Raw genomic sequence first — 20575 nt, forward strand, 5'->3', positions numbered from 1 at the left:
GTACAGCCCAGTATTTCTTTGTCCATATTATGAACCACATCATTGGACGTAGCATAGCTCTGCTGTCAGGGCAACGTAATTGCTTCGTGCTGTGATGTCTTTGAAGGAGTACAAGAATGGATGGATGGGGATCTCCCTGCATGCATTTCTCACTGTATCTAATCCCTTTTTTGTTAAATAGATCCTGTAAAGAAAAATCGACACTTTTGGCCTATACTAGCCATGAGACTTAACTGTTTGTCTTTCCTTTACAGCTTGAGGACATCAAATGATTTTCCTATTTTGTTTTATCTTTTAACTGCAAAGAAAGTGTGATTTCAAAACAAGTCTGTACAATTTTTGACAATGCTTCATTGTGAAATTCAAAATTTTCCTTCCACTTAACAGTCCACAGCTATACATCACAAAGGAAAAAAAAAAAAAAAAAAAAAAAAAAAAGAAAATACTTTCTAAAAGTATCCTGGAATTCTTCAGCAAAAAGACATTTCAGAATCAGCTCCCAAAAGAAGTTAGTAACTGTATTTATATATTAGGAAAAAAAAAAAAAAAAGAATTAGCACAAAGGAAAGATGAAGATGATGAAGGTGCACACATTATTTTCCATAGTTAGCCAAGCTTATTACGCATTCTTGAAATTCTGCCATGCACTCCTCTTTAAGTCACCTAGAATATATTAAAAAATTAGTTAAGATGGTGACAGATTGAATACAATTACCTGAGTCAATAATGGGTTAAAATTATGTATGGCAACATAACCACACAGAAAATAAAATGTGAAAGGGCCCAAAGGCTTAGTTCCCTCACTGTTCTTTAATTACCTTGTTACATGACTGATGAAAAATTATGAAAAAAATGTACTAAAACAGTGAAATTATTTTAAAATATGTGGGCTGCTTTGTATTCTCTGAGGTGACAGAATGCACCAGCATTACCGAGATATCTTTCATAAGCAAAAGTAACATTTTTCTTATGGTGATGCCCAATAAATGTCGTTCCTAGATGAGGATATACAAATTCATTCTCTAAGGCAAATACCCTATTCCAAGAACTATTCAGTGTGGCTTCCCAAAATCTTTTTATCTGAGCTGGAATTTATATTACCTGGGCTCACTACCTCACGGCAGCGTTGTGTTCTGTATTACTTTCCCTCCACAGTGCGTTGTTAGATTTAGCAGCCAGTCTTCAACAACCATTAAGTGGAGCAATTAAACACTCGGTGTCTTAAACTAGAACTAAGATGCAATTTCCTGCAATAGTAATGATACAGTAAAAACATACATGGCAGTGCAGTACCAGATGTCAAGTGCTCAGCTCTGCATATATGGTTGGCAAAAAATACAGGCACTTGTCCAACACAACGGCATTTGTTACAGTGTTATATACTAAATCTAGATGTGCCTCCACATCTGCTATTAATTATGGTCAGCTACTATGTTTCTCCATGTGGTTTAATTAGCTGATCTCTATACAGTGTTGATCAGTTTTTCTACAGAAGTATTCACTTAAATTTGATGGACTAACCAACATAGTATATTTTCTTAGGAAACCTTTGCATTTTGTGGACTATCCATTCTCAGATGAACTGTTCATCCAGATAATCCACCAAGGTATATTTTTCTTCAGATGAGATTAACTTATTTTTAAGAACACAAATTAACTCTTGGTGATTTGTTTATAGCCTTAAGGCCTCTAGTTTCATTCTGCCCTTATACTTGCAAGGCTTCGGCTACCATCCTGTAGTCATAATTCTGAGAACCCCTGGTAAAATCCCCATTTTTTTCTTCAAATGTGTTTAAGTTTTGCTCTCCTGGTTATGTAGCTAATGGTTTATTGGTGCAATCCAGCCATGTACACCTTCTTGTTTTGGGTCTATCAAATGTTTCATTTCGTAAACCAATAATGAACTAAAAGACATATATAAGTAATAAGACAGAAGACGTAGATGAAAATAATGGTCTGGTACTACTTGTTAACAGTATCTACTGGCTATGGCAGCATTGCCAGAACATAGTCAAATTTACTTTACAGCAGGCACTGTGACTGTTTCTAAAATCTGCAGTTCAACAGAAGGACAGTGTGTTCTTCCCAGTGTTTGGGGGTCTGAATCTTCTGTGAATATTCCAGCTTTTAACAAGCTTAATTTTATTAACTTGGCAAAGGCTGTTTTAACTTCTGCTATATGAGAAAGATCTTGTTGGACTCTGTTGGAATGACAGCTGAATTCAGCAGGATTCTATGTTCCTGTCAACTGAGGTGCACAGTGTGAGATGCTGTTATGCTTTATCTGAGAACACTACTGCATCAAAGAGAAGGATGGTTCCGCCTGTACTATAGTCTGTGTCTTTGTATGTGTGTTGCAGCTTAACCCCAGCTGGCAGCTAAGCCCCACGCAGCCACTCGCTCACTCCCTCGCAGTGGGATGGGGGAGAGAACTGGAAGGGTAGGAGTGAGAAAACTCATGGACTGAGATAAAGACAGTTTAATCGGTAAACAAAAGCTGCACACTCAAGCAAAGCAAACCAAGGAATTCATTTACCACTTTCCACAGGTAGGCAGGTGTTCAGCCATCCCCAGGACAGCAGGGCTCCATCAGGTATAACAGTTGCTTGGGAAGGCAAATGCCATAATGTCAAATGTGTCGTCATCCTCCCCGCCCCCCCCCCCCCCCCCCCCCCCCCCTTCTTCTTCCCCCAGCTTTATATGCTGAGCATGATGCCCCATGGTCTGGCATATCCCTTTGGTCAGCTGGGGCCAGCTGTGCCAGCTGTGTCCCCTGCCAGCTCCTGGTGGGGTGGGGTGAGAGGCAGAAAGGGCCTTGGCTCTGTGCAAGCGCTGCTCGGCGGTAACGAAAACATCCCTGCGTTATCGACACTGCTTCCAGCGCAAATCCAAAGCACAGCCCCAGCCTAGCTACTATGAAGAAATGAATGCTATCCCAGCCAAACCCAGCACAACATGATATCTGTAAAACCAGCAATAGATTATATGCTCACATGCTGAGCAAAAGAACATCTGCAATTCCCGTTGTTCTTAAAGGGTAGAAAGGACATTTTGTATCCATTAGTAAAAGATAACTGTTCTTTCCATGAACCCTTTACATGCTGCTGGATGGAAAGATGAATCCCACCATTACTTGAGAGTAATATTTTGAAGGTTACCTCCATACCTGCATATCAACAACAGTTGAGTATGTGTTTATTGGGTGGAAGAAATTTATTGGATCAACCCACTATTTGAGCAGTGAAGAAAAAAATCATTGCTTGGGGAGATTGTAGACTGGCTCTATTCTTGCCCTTCAATTCTGTCAAATGAATTGGAAGCAAAGCATAAAGAGCTTTCCAAAATTTTGTGTGGAGTCTCTTAAATCTTCAAAGGGGTCTTAATTCTTTCTCACTCATAATTTTTTGAGACTCCTCTTCCATGGTTGCTCACATCTAATTTTTGCAGCCAGACTTTTGCTGGCAGAACTCTAAAATTGGCATAGTAGTTAGTGTGCCACTTGTCACTCTCAAAGTACTGTTTATTTCACTGGGTATCAATTTTGTATGAAAGCTGCTATACAAAACCAGAGAACAAAATTCTTCATGGGAGAGAGACAGACAGACAAGAAGTACTTCTGCTGAAATCCTGCAGTATGTAGACTGCTGTTCCCACTTCTGCTGCTAGATTCTGCTTGATATGTTACCCAGAATTTCAAACTTCTTTTGGCATTCTCTGGAAAGTACTCACAGTGGATTTAGTGCCTGTAGGTTCTACATTAACAAGTCTTATACTGTAGGAATTCACTGAGCTGGATATTCTCCTTTTCTTGATTGTTCACATGGAGACGTGTGAAAACACTGGGGGTGGGTTTTGTGGTGGTTTGTGTTTTTTTCCCATTAAAGAGAAATTTCGTCCTCCAGTCACTGAAACAGAACTTTAACATATTTGAATTTGAGTCCAATGAACCTCAACTATAAATACAGTTCATCTATACACATAAATTTGGGGAGTGGGTGAAAATGACATTCTTTGTGTAGTTTTTGAAAAGTCTCTGTAGGAGTATAGATCCTTGATGTAACCTTGAGGGAATTCATCAAAACGTGTTCTAATTTGGCTGGCCTGGTTGCCAAGGTGGACATGTAGTTTTCAATCTTTGAACATTTCGTTGATCGAAGTAAGAACAGAGTGTCGATTTATAATTTTTGACAGCTTCAGCAATGGCCCTTTCTGTCAGGCAGTGCTGCGTATAAAGGAAAGCAACAAGCACAGCTGCTGTCCTTAATTTATTTTGATAAAACACTTTTACACAGGTCGTCAGTGCTAGAAACTGATCAAATTAACTATGACCAGATTTAGACACTTGTATCTCAAGGTCTTTTATGAGCATTGGCTCCTATGTTCATGGTATTTATTTTACTTTTGTACTTAATAGGAAAATTCTTTATGAAGTCATTACAAGATTGCTATTTTGTGCCTCCTGCACTGTATTCATACCCTAAAGTGAAATTGTACCCTTTTCCAAGACAAAATTAGTTTCTCCATTTCTGTTTTATCACAGAATTTCCTAATGTTCTATAATACACACACATGAAAAACCAGTTAAAACAAACAAAAAGACTGAAAAAGATTGTAATTTTAAAATTTTTTAATTAACTCATAGGGTAGATTTCGTGATGATGATAATAACACACATTTTCTTTTTGAGAGGTTTTTGGATTTATTACCATAGTAGCCTTGCATTAAGAAGAACCTGTTTAATCTCTAATCAGTATTTTTCCTCCAAAATGTGTTTTCTGGAAAGCTGCTTTAAAGGTATTTATCCTAACTGCTTTTTAATTTTTTTTCAGGGAGTGCTGGAACACCTGTTATCTTCAATGAAAATGGAGATGCTCCTGGACGCTATGATATTTTTCAGTATCAAATCACCAACAAGAGTACAGAATACAAAGTAATTGGTCAGTGGACTAACCAACTTCATCTAAATGTAAGTACACCATTTTCCACAGCATTTTCCTGAAGAAACTGGCTGCTCATGGCTTGGGTAGCTGTACTCTTCACTTGGTGAAAACCAGCTGGATGGCCAAGGCAAAAGAGTGGTGGTGGATGGAGTTAAATTCATGGAGGTGGATGGTCACAAGTGGTGTTCCTCAGGGCTCAATACTGGAGCAAGTCCTGTTAAACATCTTTACCAATGTTCTGTATGAGGGGATCAAGTGCACCCTCAGTAAGTTTGCAGATGCCAAGTTGGGCAGGAGTGTTGATCTGCTTGAGGGCAGGCAGGCTTTACAGAGGGGTCTGCCCAGGCTGTGTTGATGGGCTAAGACCAAGTGCATGAGGTTCAACAAGGCTCAGTGCTGGGTCCTGCACTTGGGTCACACCAACCCCACGCAGCGCTACAGGCTTGGGGCAGAGTGGCTGGAAAGCTGCCTGGTGGGAAAGGACCTGGGGGTGTTGGTGAACAGCCGGCTGAATATGAGCCAGCAGTGTGCCCAGGTGGCCCAGGAGGCCAACAGCATCCTGGCTTGTATCAGAAACAGAGTGGCCAGCAGGACCAGGGCAGTGATCGTCCCCCTGTAACTGGGCACTGGTGATGCCGCACCTCAAACCCTGTGTTCAGCTCTGGGCCCCTCACTGCAATTTGAGGCGCTGGAGCGTGTCCAGAGAAGGGCAACGGGGCTGGGGAAGGGTCTGGAGCACAAGTGTTATGAGGAGCGGCTGAGGGAACTGGGGTTGTTTAGTCTGAAGAAGAGGAGGCTCAGGGGGAACTTACGGCTCTCTACAACTACCTGAAAGGAGGCTGAAGGCAGGTGGGGGTAGGTCTTTTCTCCCAATTAAGAAGATGTAAAGCAAGAGGTAACGGCCTCAAGTTGTGTGAGGGGAGATTTAGATTGGATATTAGGAAAATATTCTCTGCTGAAAGGGTTGTCAGGCATTGGAACAGGCTGCCCAGGGAAGTGGTTGAGTCACCATCCCTGGAGGTATTTAAAAGATGTGTAGATGTGGCACTTAGGAACATGGTTTAGTGGTGGACTTGGCAGTGCTGGGTTAACAGTTGGACTCAATGATCTTAAAGGTCTTTTCCAACCTAAATGATTCTATGGTTCTGTGATTCTAGTGGTTTCATTGTGATGCTGATATTAGAGAGTACTCATTTGCTTATTACATTATTTCAAAACACTTAAAAATAGTGATGATTTCTTCTTTGTTCAGTTGGCAGAAGAAAGCTCTTGCATTCTCTTCTTAGAAGGCAGTAAATGATAGCACAGTAACTTGAACCAATTTTTTAATATTTTAAAGTAGGTTAGGTTGTGCATTTACCTGCTCCTTTAACTTATATTCTAGAGCCATTATACATCTGATATTGCACAGGCCGATTATTAAGTTATTCAGGGAAATAGTAACTCCTCCTTCAAAAGACAGTGTCAGACAAAATGATAGGTACATATATATTGCCTGGGTATTCAAAAAAATACAAGAGGATAGAAATGTATTTAGTAAAACATAAGTTTGGACTATAACTTCTACTGCAATAGAAATATTTCTGGAATATAAAGGGAAAATTTGGGTTTTTTCTATAAAGTTAACTAGGATTAGTATAGTCCCGTAATTAATAGCAGAAGAAACAAAAGACAATAACTTACCCATCTTGAGGAGGAGTTTCTAATTGCTGCCTTAGTATGTTCTGCAAGTTTTTTAGCAGTTAAGCCCCACCTATGCATGGAATTATTATTTTTTTAAATCACCATCCAAATAAATGCAGAGACTACAATAGGCAATATTTCTATGACAGCTAACATCAAACCACAGCAGTAACTTGAGAAGTTGTTGAGCCCAAGACACTTCTTTCTGTCAGAAGATGGCTCCATGCAGGAAGATTTACAGTCATGAGAAAAACAAAATGAAGTTGACCTGTTTCCTTGTTAGCTGTGCAATGTTTGCAGGGTTTACTTGAGGTATGTTAGCCGTTTGGGTAGCTCTGCAAATGTGAAATATCAAGTTTGGTTTTGCTAAGGACTGATGGGAAGTGCGACAGTGTGAATTCATGAGTAGATTTCACCAAAGGGAGCTTGTGCAATGACTTTAATCAAACCACAAAAAGCAGGTTTCAAACATCTCTCGTTTTCCATGTGAGAGCTTCCTGAAGAAAAGTAACAAAGACGGTGTAGTAATTTTTTACAAATTATTCTCCTGTAGAGACTACTTTGCAATAATTATGAGTGCTACCCACAGTAACACACGATAGCTTTCCATTTTCAGCCACAGCTGTTAAACCACTTTACCATATCTACTATTTAATATTTGTAACTACTTGGCAAGGACTCATTTATTTAATTCTTCTGCCCAAATAGAAAAAAAACCCTGCCAACAGAAACTGTGTGTAGCAGATTGTGTGGCAGTGTTAACTCCCTCCACTAACCTGATATCTGTCTGCTGAAAGACATGAAAGGGGAAAAAAATGGTTAAACAATTTTAAAGATCAATACTAAATAGTAATTTCTGGAAAATACTAGAGTTAGACCCTTATCATAACTATTATGGCATATATTCCAGAGCTTCATAATTGCCACAGTTTTCTGAGAAGTTAGTGTTCATTAAGTGATCTGAAAGACTGATACACACATTTTGCACAAATGTTGGTACTAACATAGCACTTACATAGTAGTAGCTAAAAGCTACCTTAGAATTTGCTTCAATATTAATTCCATTCTAATCTGCCTGTTTCTATCCCCCTCCTAAGCTGCTAAATTTTTCATTAAGCCTGTAGCTTTTCAGTGTCATTATTTCCACCTCATGTATGGGCGCTCCAAGGAGCTCTCCAAAATGTGATTACATCGTCTGCTACTCAGACTATTGAAACCACACCGTGCAAACCACGTTAACCACAAAACAAACAGGAAAGGGTTTATCTAAGGACACAACTTGTTAACTGTCATTAAGAATGGATGTGTTAGAATGTTTTTTTTCCTCTCTTTTTGCTTCTTTTTTTTTCACCTCCATGAGCTCATGTGCTGGATACCACTGGTTGTTGAAATTTGCAGGCGAGCTGTCTAGCGTGTGGAGATGCGAACAGGCTGGCACATGGCTCCACAGTGGGTGTTTCTCCTCCCAGCCTCGTGTCACGGCCCCACTCCCATCCCACTGCCCCCTGCTCTGCTCACAACTCCTGCTCACGTGGACCAGGGTGTGAGCAGGCAGACAGGGCTTAGTCCCCCTGTGCATGGTGCATCTGGATTGATTCAGGAAGGACATGTTTCTCTCCCTACCTTTCCATTCTGTTTCTTGACCTACTCATCTTTATTGAAAGCCTGAAAGATTCCCAAAGGGACAACTGGACTTTAAGAAATAAAGTTTGTCAGGGCTTGAGATGCTGCACACTGGTCTCCATTTCTGTCTGTAGGCGCTGGTACGGTAACAGTGAAGAAGGAAGTCGTAATAGGGGTGATACAGTTAATTTCCATCTGTTTCCGTATTCATTAAATTTACTTAGCATGTGTCAATAGTAGTTATGCCACATGATGATCTGCTGTGGCAAAGCTGTTGCCTCCTCTCACTAGACAAAATGTACTAAACCCAAGTAATCTTTTTGAATGATTGTCAATACTCCAAATCATCATATTGCAAATTAGGTAGTGCCTTTGATTGCCAATGAATCAGAAGGAACACAGTGGATGTTTTCATTGGTTTCAGTGAAAACATCTATATTTATTGAAGGCAAAGCAATATTACGTTGGCAGGGCAATTTTTACCCTGCTGCTCTATAAAGGAGATGCTTTTAAAATATAAATCTTTCCTCTCTGTATCCTCCTTTCTCCTGCAGTTTCCTCTTAATGAAGACACATGTAACTATGATTTTTAATGAATCTCTGTCAGCTAGATATCCTTTATAGATTACTCTTGTTTTTACAGATATTTCTGCCTCAAATTGTGTGGTAACATGTAGTTATGATGTGTTTATGATTGTGTTCATCTATACAGCTGGTACTGTGCTTCAGAAAATTTATCTCATATTCATTTATTTATTTCCTGTGACAGAAAAATAGATCATGAAAGCATCAAGTTTGTAGTACAGTTCAACCTTTGGAACAATTAAAGTAACTAAGATTAGAACATGTCTTGCATCTAAATAACTGAATAAAACTTTTCCTTTTTTCTTTCTGATCTTTTGGGGTTTTGACACACACACACAATTACACACCCTCCATATCTTTTTTTTCTTTTTTTTCCCCTTTCCCTTAGGATGCTCTATGACAATTTCTCTGTCAGGTTTTGGCTGTGGGTCTCTGGTGTGTGGGCTGTGGCTCCTCACCCACTGGCTGGCCCTGGTCCTGTCTCTGACCCTGACCCTTGGGATTCAGGATTCCTCTGCTGGTGCCCCTGGTCCCTCAAAGTTTTCACTGACTCTGCAGGGTCCCTGTGGTCAAGCTTCAGACTTGTTCCCTTCCTGGTGCAGTGCTGGTTTTCCCTTTGGGCGGAAAGTGCTAACTCTGGCTAGATAAAGACTCTGTACCATGCTCCCGAAGGGGTTCTTTGTCAGCAGGCTTCAACAGCTGCGGAGACCCTTCTAGCTGCGATGCTGGTTTCTCCCTGTAGTTCTCAGTAACATTAATGTTCTCCTTTAGGCAGACTGACCTTTCAGATTTCCTCTGAAGCAGCTATAGCTTCCAGGTACAGGAACTTCATGGTTACTGGTCAGTAATACTCTTGCAATTTTTGCAAAACAAATGCATTCATGACAATGCCGAGACATACAGTGTAGACATTAAAAAAAGAGCCATGATATTAAAAATGTAAATTTTTGTGTGATTCTTGAGTTTAATCAGTCTTTGACAGATGCAAGGGAACTCTGAAAAACAGCTATTTAGATACATCAAACCATAATCTCAAAGAACCTCCTTGTCTTTTACACAATTATCATTTTACATGATTCTGACAATGTAATTTTACACTCCTTTTAAAGTCCTTTTACTCTCTAAGGTTGCCTGACTTTAAATGATCTTAATGTACTGAAAATAAATAGACCCTAAAAATTTTTAGTACCACTTTGAAGGAAAAAAATAATTACCTTAGAACTTCTGGTCATTGACTACACATTAACTGTCAGGGTTTTCTGTTGTTTGCTTTCTGCATTTTCCTTTATCAGGAGAAGAGAACTTATTCTTCAGGAAACTCTGTAGTTAAAATCCTTTCTTCCAAAATATATTCTATTTTTCATAATGAATAAAATCCAGGGAAAAGTAGCTGTTTCTGCAAAATTTATGTTTTATTCATAGTGTAACAGTATTTTACATACCAGGTCACACATAAAAGTTCCCTACAAATGTGTGGGTTTAGCAAATTTGAGCTCTCAACCATGTAATCTTTGTAGGAGGAAAGTTGTTAAAAACAAGCTTGCTTTTCCCGGCACTTATGATTTGAAATCAACTTCTTTTTATGATTAATAATGAATTCCCTCTTAGAAACTGTGTCCTGTATTGCATGCATTGTAACAACGGCTAGATTGAGATGTTGACTGATGGCTTTTGTCAGTGGCAGTAAATGGAAATAGTCCCCATCTTAAAGCTGTAATATCAAGTTTCTCAGTTTTCTTTACTTAGTTACCCATTCAGTCTGTTCTGGTTCATTTCTGAGGGACTTTTTACCCTCTTCAAAAATGTTCTATTTTGAAACTTAAATGCCAGATGGAAAAAGAAAAGTTGAAATGTTTAAGAATTTTAAAATCTAATACATTGAGGTTTTTTAAAAAAACACTTTTTTAATATAGCTTAAAGCATTCTCAGATTTCATTTCAAGATTATACATTGATTTGGTCTAACAAAATCTGTGTTTAAAGATCCTAATCTGAAAAACATATAGATCCAAACCCATAGTCTTCCAAGTTAGTAATTTTTGATTGATGGGACTTCAGGTAGACACAATTATTGGTGCTTTCAGAATGAGGTATTTAACTGATACAGTTAAAAATCTTGAGTGAATATCAATTTATGTGAAATTTTTTATTAAGAAAAAATCAAAGCATATGAAAGCACTGTATAATGAAAATGAAAATAGTTAATTTTTTAAGACAGAATTCACTTGTGTTTGTTTTGGTTTGTTTTTTTTTTTTTTTTCACCAGAGCCTAAGAATTCTGTTAAAATGCAAGAGAAATTTTACAGTAAGAAATTTCTAACGTTCTCTTAAAAATAATAGCAAGCATAAAAGCTTTCGGATTTATGGAGTGTATGCATTAAGGATATACATGACTCAGGGGCATCCATTTTTCTGTAATGGTCTTGATTTATGACTAAGAAAACCATAAATTAAAATTACATTGATGTGATGAACTATCAGAGAGACAGCCATAATCATCATCAGCCTTAAGCACAGTGTTTGGTGAACTAGTAAAAATTGGGAACCCCACATCGACAAAGAGCTTCCCTTCAGGCAGCCATATCACAGAAAGATTTGAATCAGTATTTGATTTCTCTTCTTTTCTAGGGCTCTTGTAAATTATGTATCTAATCCTGAAGGAAGCTATCGACACTGACATTAGTCAATTCTTTTTGGAAGTAAAGGATTCAAAATGCATTAGTTCCCTTTCTTGTGACATGGTAAAAAAAAATATATATATTCAAGAAGCTTCTGATGTTTTCTCTAACTGCAGCAAATAAGTTTCAAGCTTTGCTGAAGGCCACTATATTTCATTAAAGAAACCAGAAAGCCTCTCTTTTCCTGTGGTAGCAATTATATAATTGATAGATGTTTTCAAATTGCTGAACCTAAGCCCTGTGCTTAACAAAAGAACACACTACAGTGAAATACACAACAGGAGCACTTAGTGCTGTATGTACCTATAAACAAAATATGACAATCATACTGCCTGCAGGGTGCTCTTCTGCCCATAGATAATAGGGCAGTAGAGTTCAAACTTATACTCCATCCATGTTATTTTCCTGAAAATTGTGGATGCTGGGTTTTAAAAAACCAAACAACAAAACCCAATGAGATAAGCAAAAATGTTTTAGGTTCTAGTCTTTTCAAAATTATACTGCTGCCTTCCTTTATTCTACACAGGGCTGAAAGTAGAAAAATATTATTGTGGTCTTTAGAAGACTACTTGGGTTTTACAGAGCTAGTCCTGATCTTAGCACTGGTCAATAAATATGTCTCACTTTACTGTCACAGTCTGAGGTTGATATGAAACTTGTAGTCACTAAGGACCAATACGAGATTGAAGTGGTAATTCAGCAGTAGGATACAGTGGATGCAAATTGTAGACAAGCCGACACATGAAAAATTGAATAAAATTGGGATTTTGTGATTTTGAAATCGTACAGATTATATTGTTCATTTTAAAAAATCCCATTGGGATGGGGCAGGGGTGTGTGTGTGAATAAGCTGAATAGAGATGCTGAAAAAACCATCAAATTATTTTGAGAAGTCCCTGTAGTAGAACAGAAGCTATTTCAGACATGACTGAAAATCAAAACGGAACCTGGATTCAAGAGCCAATGACCTTAAAAGAACCCAAGAAGAATTACAACTTGTCTTCCTTCTGAAGATTTTTACTTTGTTGGTCCTAATAGTCTGTTGGGTTTTTTTTCCCCTCTCAATGAAACAGACATCTTCACTGATTCTCTAGAGAAAAAAAGAAAATGGAAAAAAGACAGTTACTAAGAAAATATCCTGAACTTGGATAACCATTTGTTCTTCATTAGAATGATACCAGATTGCCAATGAAACAGCCTCTGCTTGAGAGTTAGGATGAAAAGGGATTTTTTTCCCACCTTGTCAGGGTGAGTGAAAGTCAGGTTTCTCAAACGAAGCATGGGGTTGCAGTTGCACAGTTGGCTGTGAATTTTTCACAGGATTCTTGAGTGGATGACAGATATTTTATAGGTTTTTGTGATCATCCTTTGTAAGGAGTGTTATGATTAGACTGGTCTGTTCTTTAAATAGCCATAGCCAACAAGAACCATGGAGTATTTTTGGTTAGTTTTTCTTTTTTTAAAAAAAAAAGAAAAAAAAGAAAGGACACCTTGCCATGCATGACAACTAAAATAAATCACTTGTGTTTTAAAATATTATTTTCTCTTTCACAATAAAAACAAGTGTGCAGTGACAGACAATGAAAAATCAGAAGCTTCCTGGAGAGTTCTGCATGTATATATGGGACTTCAGAGCAGTGCTAGCTGCCCCCTTGGTACCAGCTAATGTTGAGACTTTTAACATAGACAAACAGCTGCTGGGCATAGCAGATAGTCTGGATTATGCATGGCTGGCAGCAACTCTGCAGTGAATTGCTTTGTAAACTACCAGTGTGAAACATGGACTACCAGCATATTTCCTTCCCCAGTCTCTTCCAGCTTTCTCTTCTCCTCCACAGAAATTTATACATGTATTATAATTTGAAGATTGAGCTGCCCTTTTAACCTAGAAGCAAAATGGTCCTGCTTAAAAGCAAAAATGGTAGATTAAATGACTTTAATTATTGTTCATTTGTGTTATATAATGGAAGTCTACTAGTAAGTTAAAAATCATTAAACAGAAAATGAAAGGCATTCGTTGGTTATGATATGATGAGAGAATAAACATCAGTCAGCAGAACATTGCTATATGATTATTTTTTCTGTTTGCTTTGCTGCAATGTCTCATCATCTTGCAGTGGTATTAAATTAGGTTTTTTAGGCTTGTCTAATATTTATCTAGGATTTATCATCTTGATAAATCCCCAAACACTTTTTTTTAAAAAAAATAATCTTTAAAGACAAGGAGTGAATTCTTTTCTGCATTTCCAAAATGGTTTCAGTGGTTTTAGTGGTGATACTGTGATAGTAAGTTTAAGGCAGAAAATGAAGAATGTGTAGCTAATCTGACTGTAACTTCAGCTCGCAGTAAACAGATTTAGTGTTGAGCAGGGCAGTAGGATGTGCCAAGATTGGCTGGATGAAATAGGGGGATTGCAGTAACATTTCCAGTAACTCCATGAATTGAAATGAAACCCCCTTTATGGAAACCATAGGCATAAAGCTAAGGAATGGCTTTGGAATGGTTAACTGAGATTTGCATCGCCAGGGGCCATTACAGCCAGGAACTCCTAGATTTCTGACATAATCCATCTGTTCTCTTCCTCAGTGCTGTGGCCTTCTTGCAGAACCATGACTTCACTTGGAAAAGTAGAGTAGCTGGAGTGAGTCCAGCTGCAAGCGATGATAATGATCAGCCATTTGAAAGTATGCCTGTAAGGAAAGGTTGAGCAAACTGGGGTTGTTTAGTCTGGAGAATACTGAACTGAGGGGAGTTGTGTTAATCCCTATCAGTACAGAAAAGATTATTCAGGAAAAGAACAAACTGTTAGGCATAGTTAATTTGGCTATTAGGAGAAGCAGTGGATTTGAATTACAGTAGGAAAGATGTAATGCAAACATGCTGGAAGATTCTAAGGACAGGGATAATTAAGCACTGGGCTGCATTGCCCAAGAGGCTGGGCAATTCAGTGCTATGGGCTGGTTGGAGCCAGTGACAGATTTTGCATACTTAATTCAGAGGTGGGGCCAGAGGACTACCCTAGGATCTCCTTCAACCATAATTTCTTAAGTTTTCTAGGTTTTGTTAGGAGTTCTTTTGTTTGATTTGCTAGTAATCTCCTCAAAATTAGGTTTTCTGTATGCCTTGGGCAAATGCTGGGAGGGATACAAGTGGCTGGATTCCTACACTTTTAAGTTTCCTGAGTGAATGCCAGACTCTGAATGTCTTTAGCAAGAGCTCTAGAAGAATGCCATGACAGATTTATTAGTTTATAAACTGGGATACTTTTTTAGGATCTTCTTTTGCTTCAGGTTGTGGATCACATTAATAGCTAAGGACTGATTTTCTGTGAAACCTTGGAGAGCTTTCCATTCATCTGTAGGACTCCAGATTGGACCTTTCCTCACATGAGAGCTGCTGAATACTTCCCAAACAGATTTATGTTCCTTTATGCCTATATGGAAAACAGTTTACTAATGTGACAGTGGTGATTTCTTTTACTTAGACCTTCTTTCCCTACGGTTTCTCAGAGGAGCATTTTCCCTGTAACCAAAAGCAATAGAGCAGCTCTAACCGTAGCAATATTGAAAAGGCATCATTAATTAGCCAAGAAGTAGGAAAAATATGATCAAAAGCATTTTTTATTTACTTTATTCTTATAAAACATTGGTTTCTTAAATAGGTATTTTGTAAAACCACAAAAGGCAGTCTGAAGAATTTAGCTGTCACATAAATACGTTGACATTTTTCTGTTTATCTGGCCATGATCTTAGTTTTTATTTGTGCTCAAAATATGTAGTACTGGAAATCTGCCCTAGCACCATAGAAGACAGCTAAAGGGATCTCAAGAAGCTGTCTAGCCCCTTGCATTAGTACCTTCTACACTTAGGTTACTCCAAGGCTCAAGGCTTGGCAGCTTCTGAAGGCATTCTCCTACTGGTTTTAACTACCCTTATTTCGTCACCCTGATCTGCCGGGGGGTGCCAGGTGGGCAGCTAGCGCACCTACTAAGACACGGCACAGCTTTTTACACACTCCGAACGATTGCTTACAGTTATGCTTAGTCACACCTAATTCTCACTCGTTCTTACAAGTCTCACCCCCATTTAAAGGTGTTCTTTTTTTTTTTTTTTTTTTAAAGGTACTGTGTTCTTTTTTTTTTTTTTTTTTTTACACCAGCATGTTCTGTGGGGAGGGGGCTTTGTTAGTAGCGGGGCTCTCTTTGCTCCAGGGTGGATCTTTTAGTATGCTAATCATGCTAGTTCATACATTGTTCCAGTAACTTTCTGTTTAGCCTCATTAACCTTTTGGTTCTCCTTGAGATTAGCTTCTTGTGCCCCACTTTAACATATTTATGGTGTCTGTTCCCTCTCCCAAGGCCATATTTTATTAACTGTAAGGATTTAGCTAACTTTCTCTGTTTTTCAAATTCTTTCTTGTTTTTCACTATAGATACTTATTTCCCCCACTTCTTTTTTAAAATGAATAAATCTTGTATCATTATTGCTCTAAAGTATCATAAATACCTGACTTTACTCCTCATTGCTATCATTAAAACCCATTACTTCTTAAGTTATTGAGCACAGATCGAGCACATTCTCATCTTTTTCATGTATTCAAAGCCTGTTGTTTTACCCCCTGGGCTGTGTTATTTCTTCAGGCTATACAACCTGAATTTGTTCAATTCAGTCACATAGATCATGTTTTCTAGACACATTTTTGATCTTTGCTTTTTCTCTGGACTCCCAATTTGATTCTCCTTCAAACTGAAACACAATGATCCAGGCTTCACATAAAGTGCTCTGGCTGAAGTGTCACTAGTGCAGCGTACAGGAGAAACATCATTTCATGTATTTACGAGAGTAGAGGGGGAAGATTATTTTATCTCTCTGTGTTTCTCAGGATGGTATTTGCCCCTTTTGCAACAGTATGACATTGGTTCAGCACATTATAATCCACTGGAGCCTTGAGATCTCTTTTCTTCTGAAGAGCTGATATCTCTCTGTCCTTCCTGACCCATGATGTGCTACCTGTTAGCTGTCCCTGTTAAACTGCACGCTCCTTTTTTTCAGATTCTCTGCAGCATCATTTGGAATAAGTGTCCTGACCTTCAACATAGCTACAACCTTTTCCAGTATTATTGCCCGAATTTGATAACCACCTACCCTATTTTATCATCCAAACTGCACTGAGTGGTTATTAGTAGTATTGAATAATACCAGAATAAGAACAGATCTTCCCAGGCCCCACCCCGTACCATCCCTTCCATTATGACAGTGAATCAATGACAAATTTTATCTTCTCACAGCTTTGTGATACAGTTTGCACCTAGCCCTTAGAGGCTGGATCTCTTTCAATAGGTTGCTTATGACTGAGAGTGTAATTTGAGATGGTGTCAAAAATCTTTCCAATGTTAAAATAAATGACACGGAGCTGCTCACCTCTCATCCGGGATGCCTATTACCCTCTCACTGGAGGAAATGTGTCAGCTCATTGTTGACAGATCCCTTTTGGCTGTTATTTGTCTTGGTTTTTTCTCTGTGTTTTTGAAATGCGTTTGTTTATTTCTTTTAGGATTCTTTCTGGGAAGTCAAGTCAAATTGAATGATTGATCAATCCCTGGCTGTTTCTCTCCGCTCCTCCCCCCCGCCCCCCGGCCCCCGCCGCCCCCAGCCTTTTCTGATCATAAGCACTAGGTTTTCCATTTGCAAGTTCTCCGTACTTCCCCATGAAGTCTCAAGAGCTTCCTGCCTCCTCAGTTAGTTCTTTAAGTGTTGTAGAATAAACCTCAGTATGATCAGTCCATAGGAAAAAGCCCTGACTTCCTGAAGTACTCTCATCTTGAACATGTTCATCTTTCTTCCCTTAGTAATAAGGATTTTAGTTTTTTCCTTTTTATTCTGACTAAACGTGCTGTGTGGTATTTTCTCTAGCTTAAACTTACTCCTCATTCTTGTTTTGTGCCTGTCAGATCACTAAGTCTCTCCACAGAATTTTCCATTTAATTGTTGACTCTTCATTCTAAGCAGCACCATAGGCTTGCAGAGAGAGCTCTTCCGCTGCTGCTGAAAATCTCTGTATAAAACACAGTCTGTTTTCTGCCAGTTCTGAGCTGGTTCAGACTTTCAGACTTTTTATATGTGATTTTGTTACCTGGATGGAACTATGTTTAAATGGCCAGTGTGGTTTTCTTTCTTTCTTTTTTTTTTTTTTTTTAAATGTAGTGCTCAAAATTCAAAATCATTACCATGGAAAGATCTCGCTGTTCACTAAGAGGAGCTGGCAAAGAAGATATGAGCTATTATAGTGGAAAACCACTTTGATGTCAGAACATACATCTCCGTGTTTAGGGTTTTGCAGTGCTTTAGGGTAGAATGTACTACACATATTAATGGCTTTTTTTTTTTTTTTCCCTAAAAACAGGTTGGATAAATATGTCAGGAGCTGTTTAGGTATAGTGCCTCTTTGCTTGAGACAGGGAAATAAACTTGATTCCTACATTTCAACGGAGCCTGTCTGTTCCTCTGTCACAGTCAATTAAGGTACAAGGTTGCTGAGGTGAAGGCAACTTTGCACAAAATTTCAAGTGCTTCACGTTGCTGAAACACTGTTTAGAAACCAAGAAGCACAGGATCACAGCATATTCCAGCTCTGTTTTCTGTTATTCTTTGAGAGGTCAGTGATGAAGTTATTGCCTTTGTGCTTTCTGTCTTGCTGCCACTTATGTTTGGATGGAAAGCTCAGGAAATAAATGCAAAATTGCCCTGCTCTCTCTTTTCAGTTCCCTCATTAAAAATCTTTTTGCTACAATTGCCTCAAAAAACATCTGTTTGGAGGTACGCTGTGGCTGCTGACTATCATGCTGATCAGTGCTGCCTTATTGTTTTTAGGATGTCTTTTTTCTGTATTCTGCTGATTCTCTGCCTGCCCTTATCTTATGGTTTGACCATGAATTCTTTAGGATTGAGACCATCATTTTTTCTTGCAGATTTGTATAGCCTTTAGAGGAATTGACTGTGAGCAGTGTGGGAATAAAAACAATATATTATTTGTGTGTTGGTATTATTTTGTGGAAAAGATTGTGCAGGTTGGAATTTAGAGGCATTCATTCTCCAGTTCATATGCATCTATTGCACTGATCAAGAATTAGGAAATAGATTAAAACCTTTAAAAATAATACCGCAGGATTAAAACTAAACCAAACCCATCAATAAAATTTTTAATACTGATCTGAGGCTTTTTATGATTGGCTAGTTAATAGTTTTAAAATAATGAAATATTAAAGATAACAAATAGGGTGAGAGTGTATTTCCTTAGTAATATTAAATATGTGTATGGCTCATGGCCTTGTTATCATAACTCTGGACTAAATCTGCCGAAGGTCTAGCCCAGTACATTCTTTTGCAGGCCATTATGAAGGTGTTTGGGAACAGCAGCTTCTTATTTTGATAAAGAAACTCACCTTTAAACCAAAAGCATGTGATGGTGACCATTTTTTCATTAAATAGTGGGATTTATTAAATAAATTAGTTTTAAAATTAAAGAAAAGATCTATATGAAATGTCTTTAAAGGCAAATGCCAGATGTGCTTAGCCTTTTGTGTTCCTTCTGTTAACTGAGCTATGAAATGGGGGGGAATCTGAGCACCTTTGGGAATGAAAGGCATCTGATACGGACTGAAGGGAAACGAGTAGCTATGGAGCACTGGATTTTGAACAGGCCAACTCAAATTTTAGCTTAGTTAACTGGTAACTGTAAATAAAAACAACAAATTTGGGAGGGAGCAGGTTTGTTATGGGTATTAAATACTTCATCAAGAAAGGCAACTAGTCTATTAATGTAGTGGTGATGTGGACCTTGTGCAGAACTGAGAAGATACTCCAAGCAAAAGGGAAGTGGTGTTTAAAAATTTTTTTGCCCTAGCTAGGCTCATTGTTTTTTTCTCAAAACACTACTGTTTTGGAAGCATGCTTGCAGACTATTTCTGCGTGATCAACTGCAGGAAGAAAAAAGTACTTTCAAGGCTTATGGTTCAAATAGCCTTAGTACTAGAGGTCGTCAAAACCTGTTACTTGACAAAAAAGGGTGATGGTGAAAGTTTTCCTCTCAAAACAGCATTTTCTCAAAGAAAAATTAAATCTGAGAAGTTTGGTGGGCTTTTGGGGGGGGATGTGTGTTTATGGGTTTTTGTTTGTTTGTTTTTAATTTGAGGGGGGGTTGAGCATGCTTATTTATAAGCAAAGTTATGGCACAGTCTGCTTTTGGTAGTGTATAATGACTTCAGTCCCCGTGTGTACATCATAAATTTTATATATAAATATACAAATATTCATTAAAGTCTTTCCAAGTGCATGTCAGGTACATGTAAGGGCAGTGAGGACCTCTAGGTAAGGATATGCAATAAGGATTGTCTATGTGAAAATGGTCTGCATAAAGAATGAGTTTGGAAAGTTTATTTGCAGTCTGATCCATTGAAAATAATTATATATTATCAAAATATAGACAATAGAACATGCAAAGCACTTTAAAAATTCTGAAGTCTGTCTATGTCATCTTGAATAGGACATTTCTGTCATAAAATTATTAAGGAAATAATGTGGTGATGTTTTTTTTTGTTTGGATTTTCTGTTTTGTTTTGGTGGAAGTAATTGTAGTAAAAATGAATTGTGATTCATGTTGTGAAGAAATAAAAATTATTTTTTCTTGTATTGAATAAAGTGCCTACTAGATTGCTGTAAAATTCCATCTGATATTTATACACTGCAGTAACAGTAGCTCTTTACTTATGACCGGCTAATCACTGCACTTTGTGCTAGTCTACTCCCCAAGGCATCTGAGAATAAAATGTTGGTTTCCAGATATTCCATGCACATTAATAAGTTTGTTCTTTGGCAAATTGAAGAAGGGAATATACTGCAGCTCGTCCTTCCCTTGTACCAAGCGTCTGATAGGGTCAGCACTTCTGTGGCCCATCAGCACCAACAAAACCGCAGGTAGAGAAAAGTGGATGTAAAAGTAGAAATAGTAAAACAAACAGATCCGAAACCATTCAAAGGCTAGCATTTTAAGACTAGGGATTTAAAGTCG

General features: G+C 38.2%; 1 protein-coding gene across 3 annotated transcripts in view; it reads left to right on the forward strand.

Annotated features, from left to right (window-relative positions):
- Window positions 1–20575, forward strand: part of GRM8 (glutamate metabotropic receptor 8) — a 358440-nt gene that overhangs the window by 278688 nt on the left and 59177 nt on the right. For all 3 annotated transcript variants that reach the window (XM_056341852.1, XM_056341851.1, XM_056341853.1), the window contains one exon: window positions 4830–4966. In XM_056341852.1, coding sequence (XP_056197827.1) covers window positions 4830–4966 — 137 coding nt within the window. The remainder of the gene's footprint in view (window positions 1–4829; window positions 4967–20575) is intronic.

The sequence above is a fragment of the Falco biarmicus genome, chromosome 5, assembly GCF_023638135.1.
Source record: "Falco biarmicus isolate bFalBia1 chromosome 5, bFalBia1.pri, whole genome shotgun sequence".
NCBI lineage: Eukaryota > Metazoa > Chordata > Aves > Falconiformes > Falconidae > Falco > Falco biarmicus.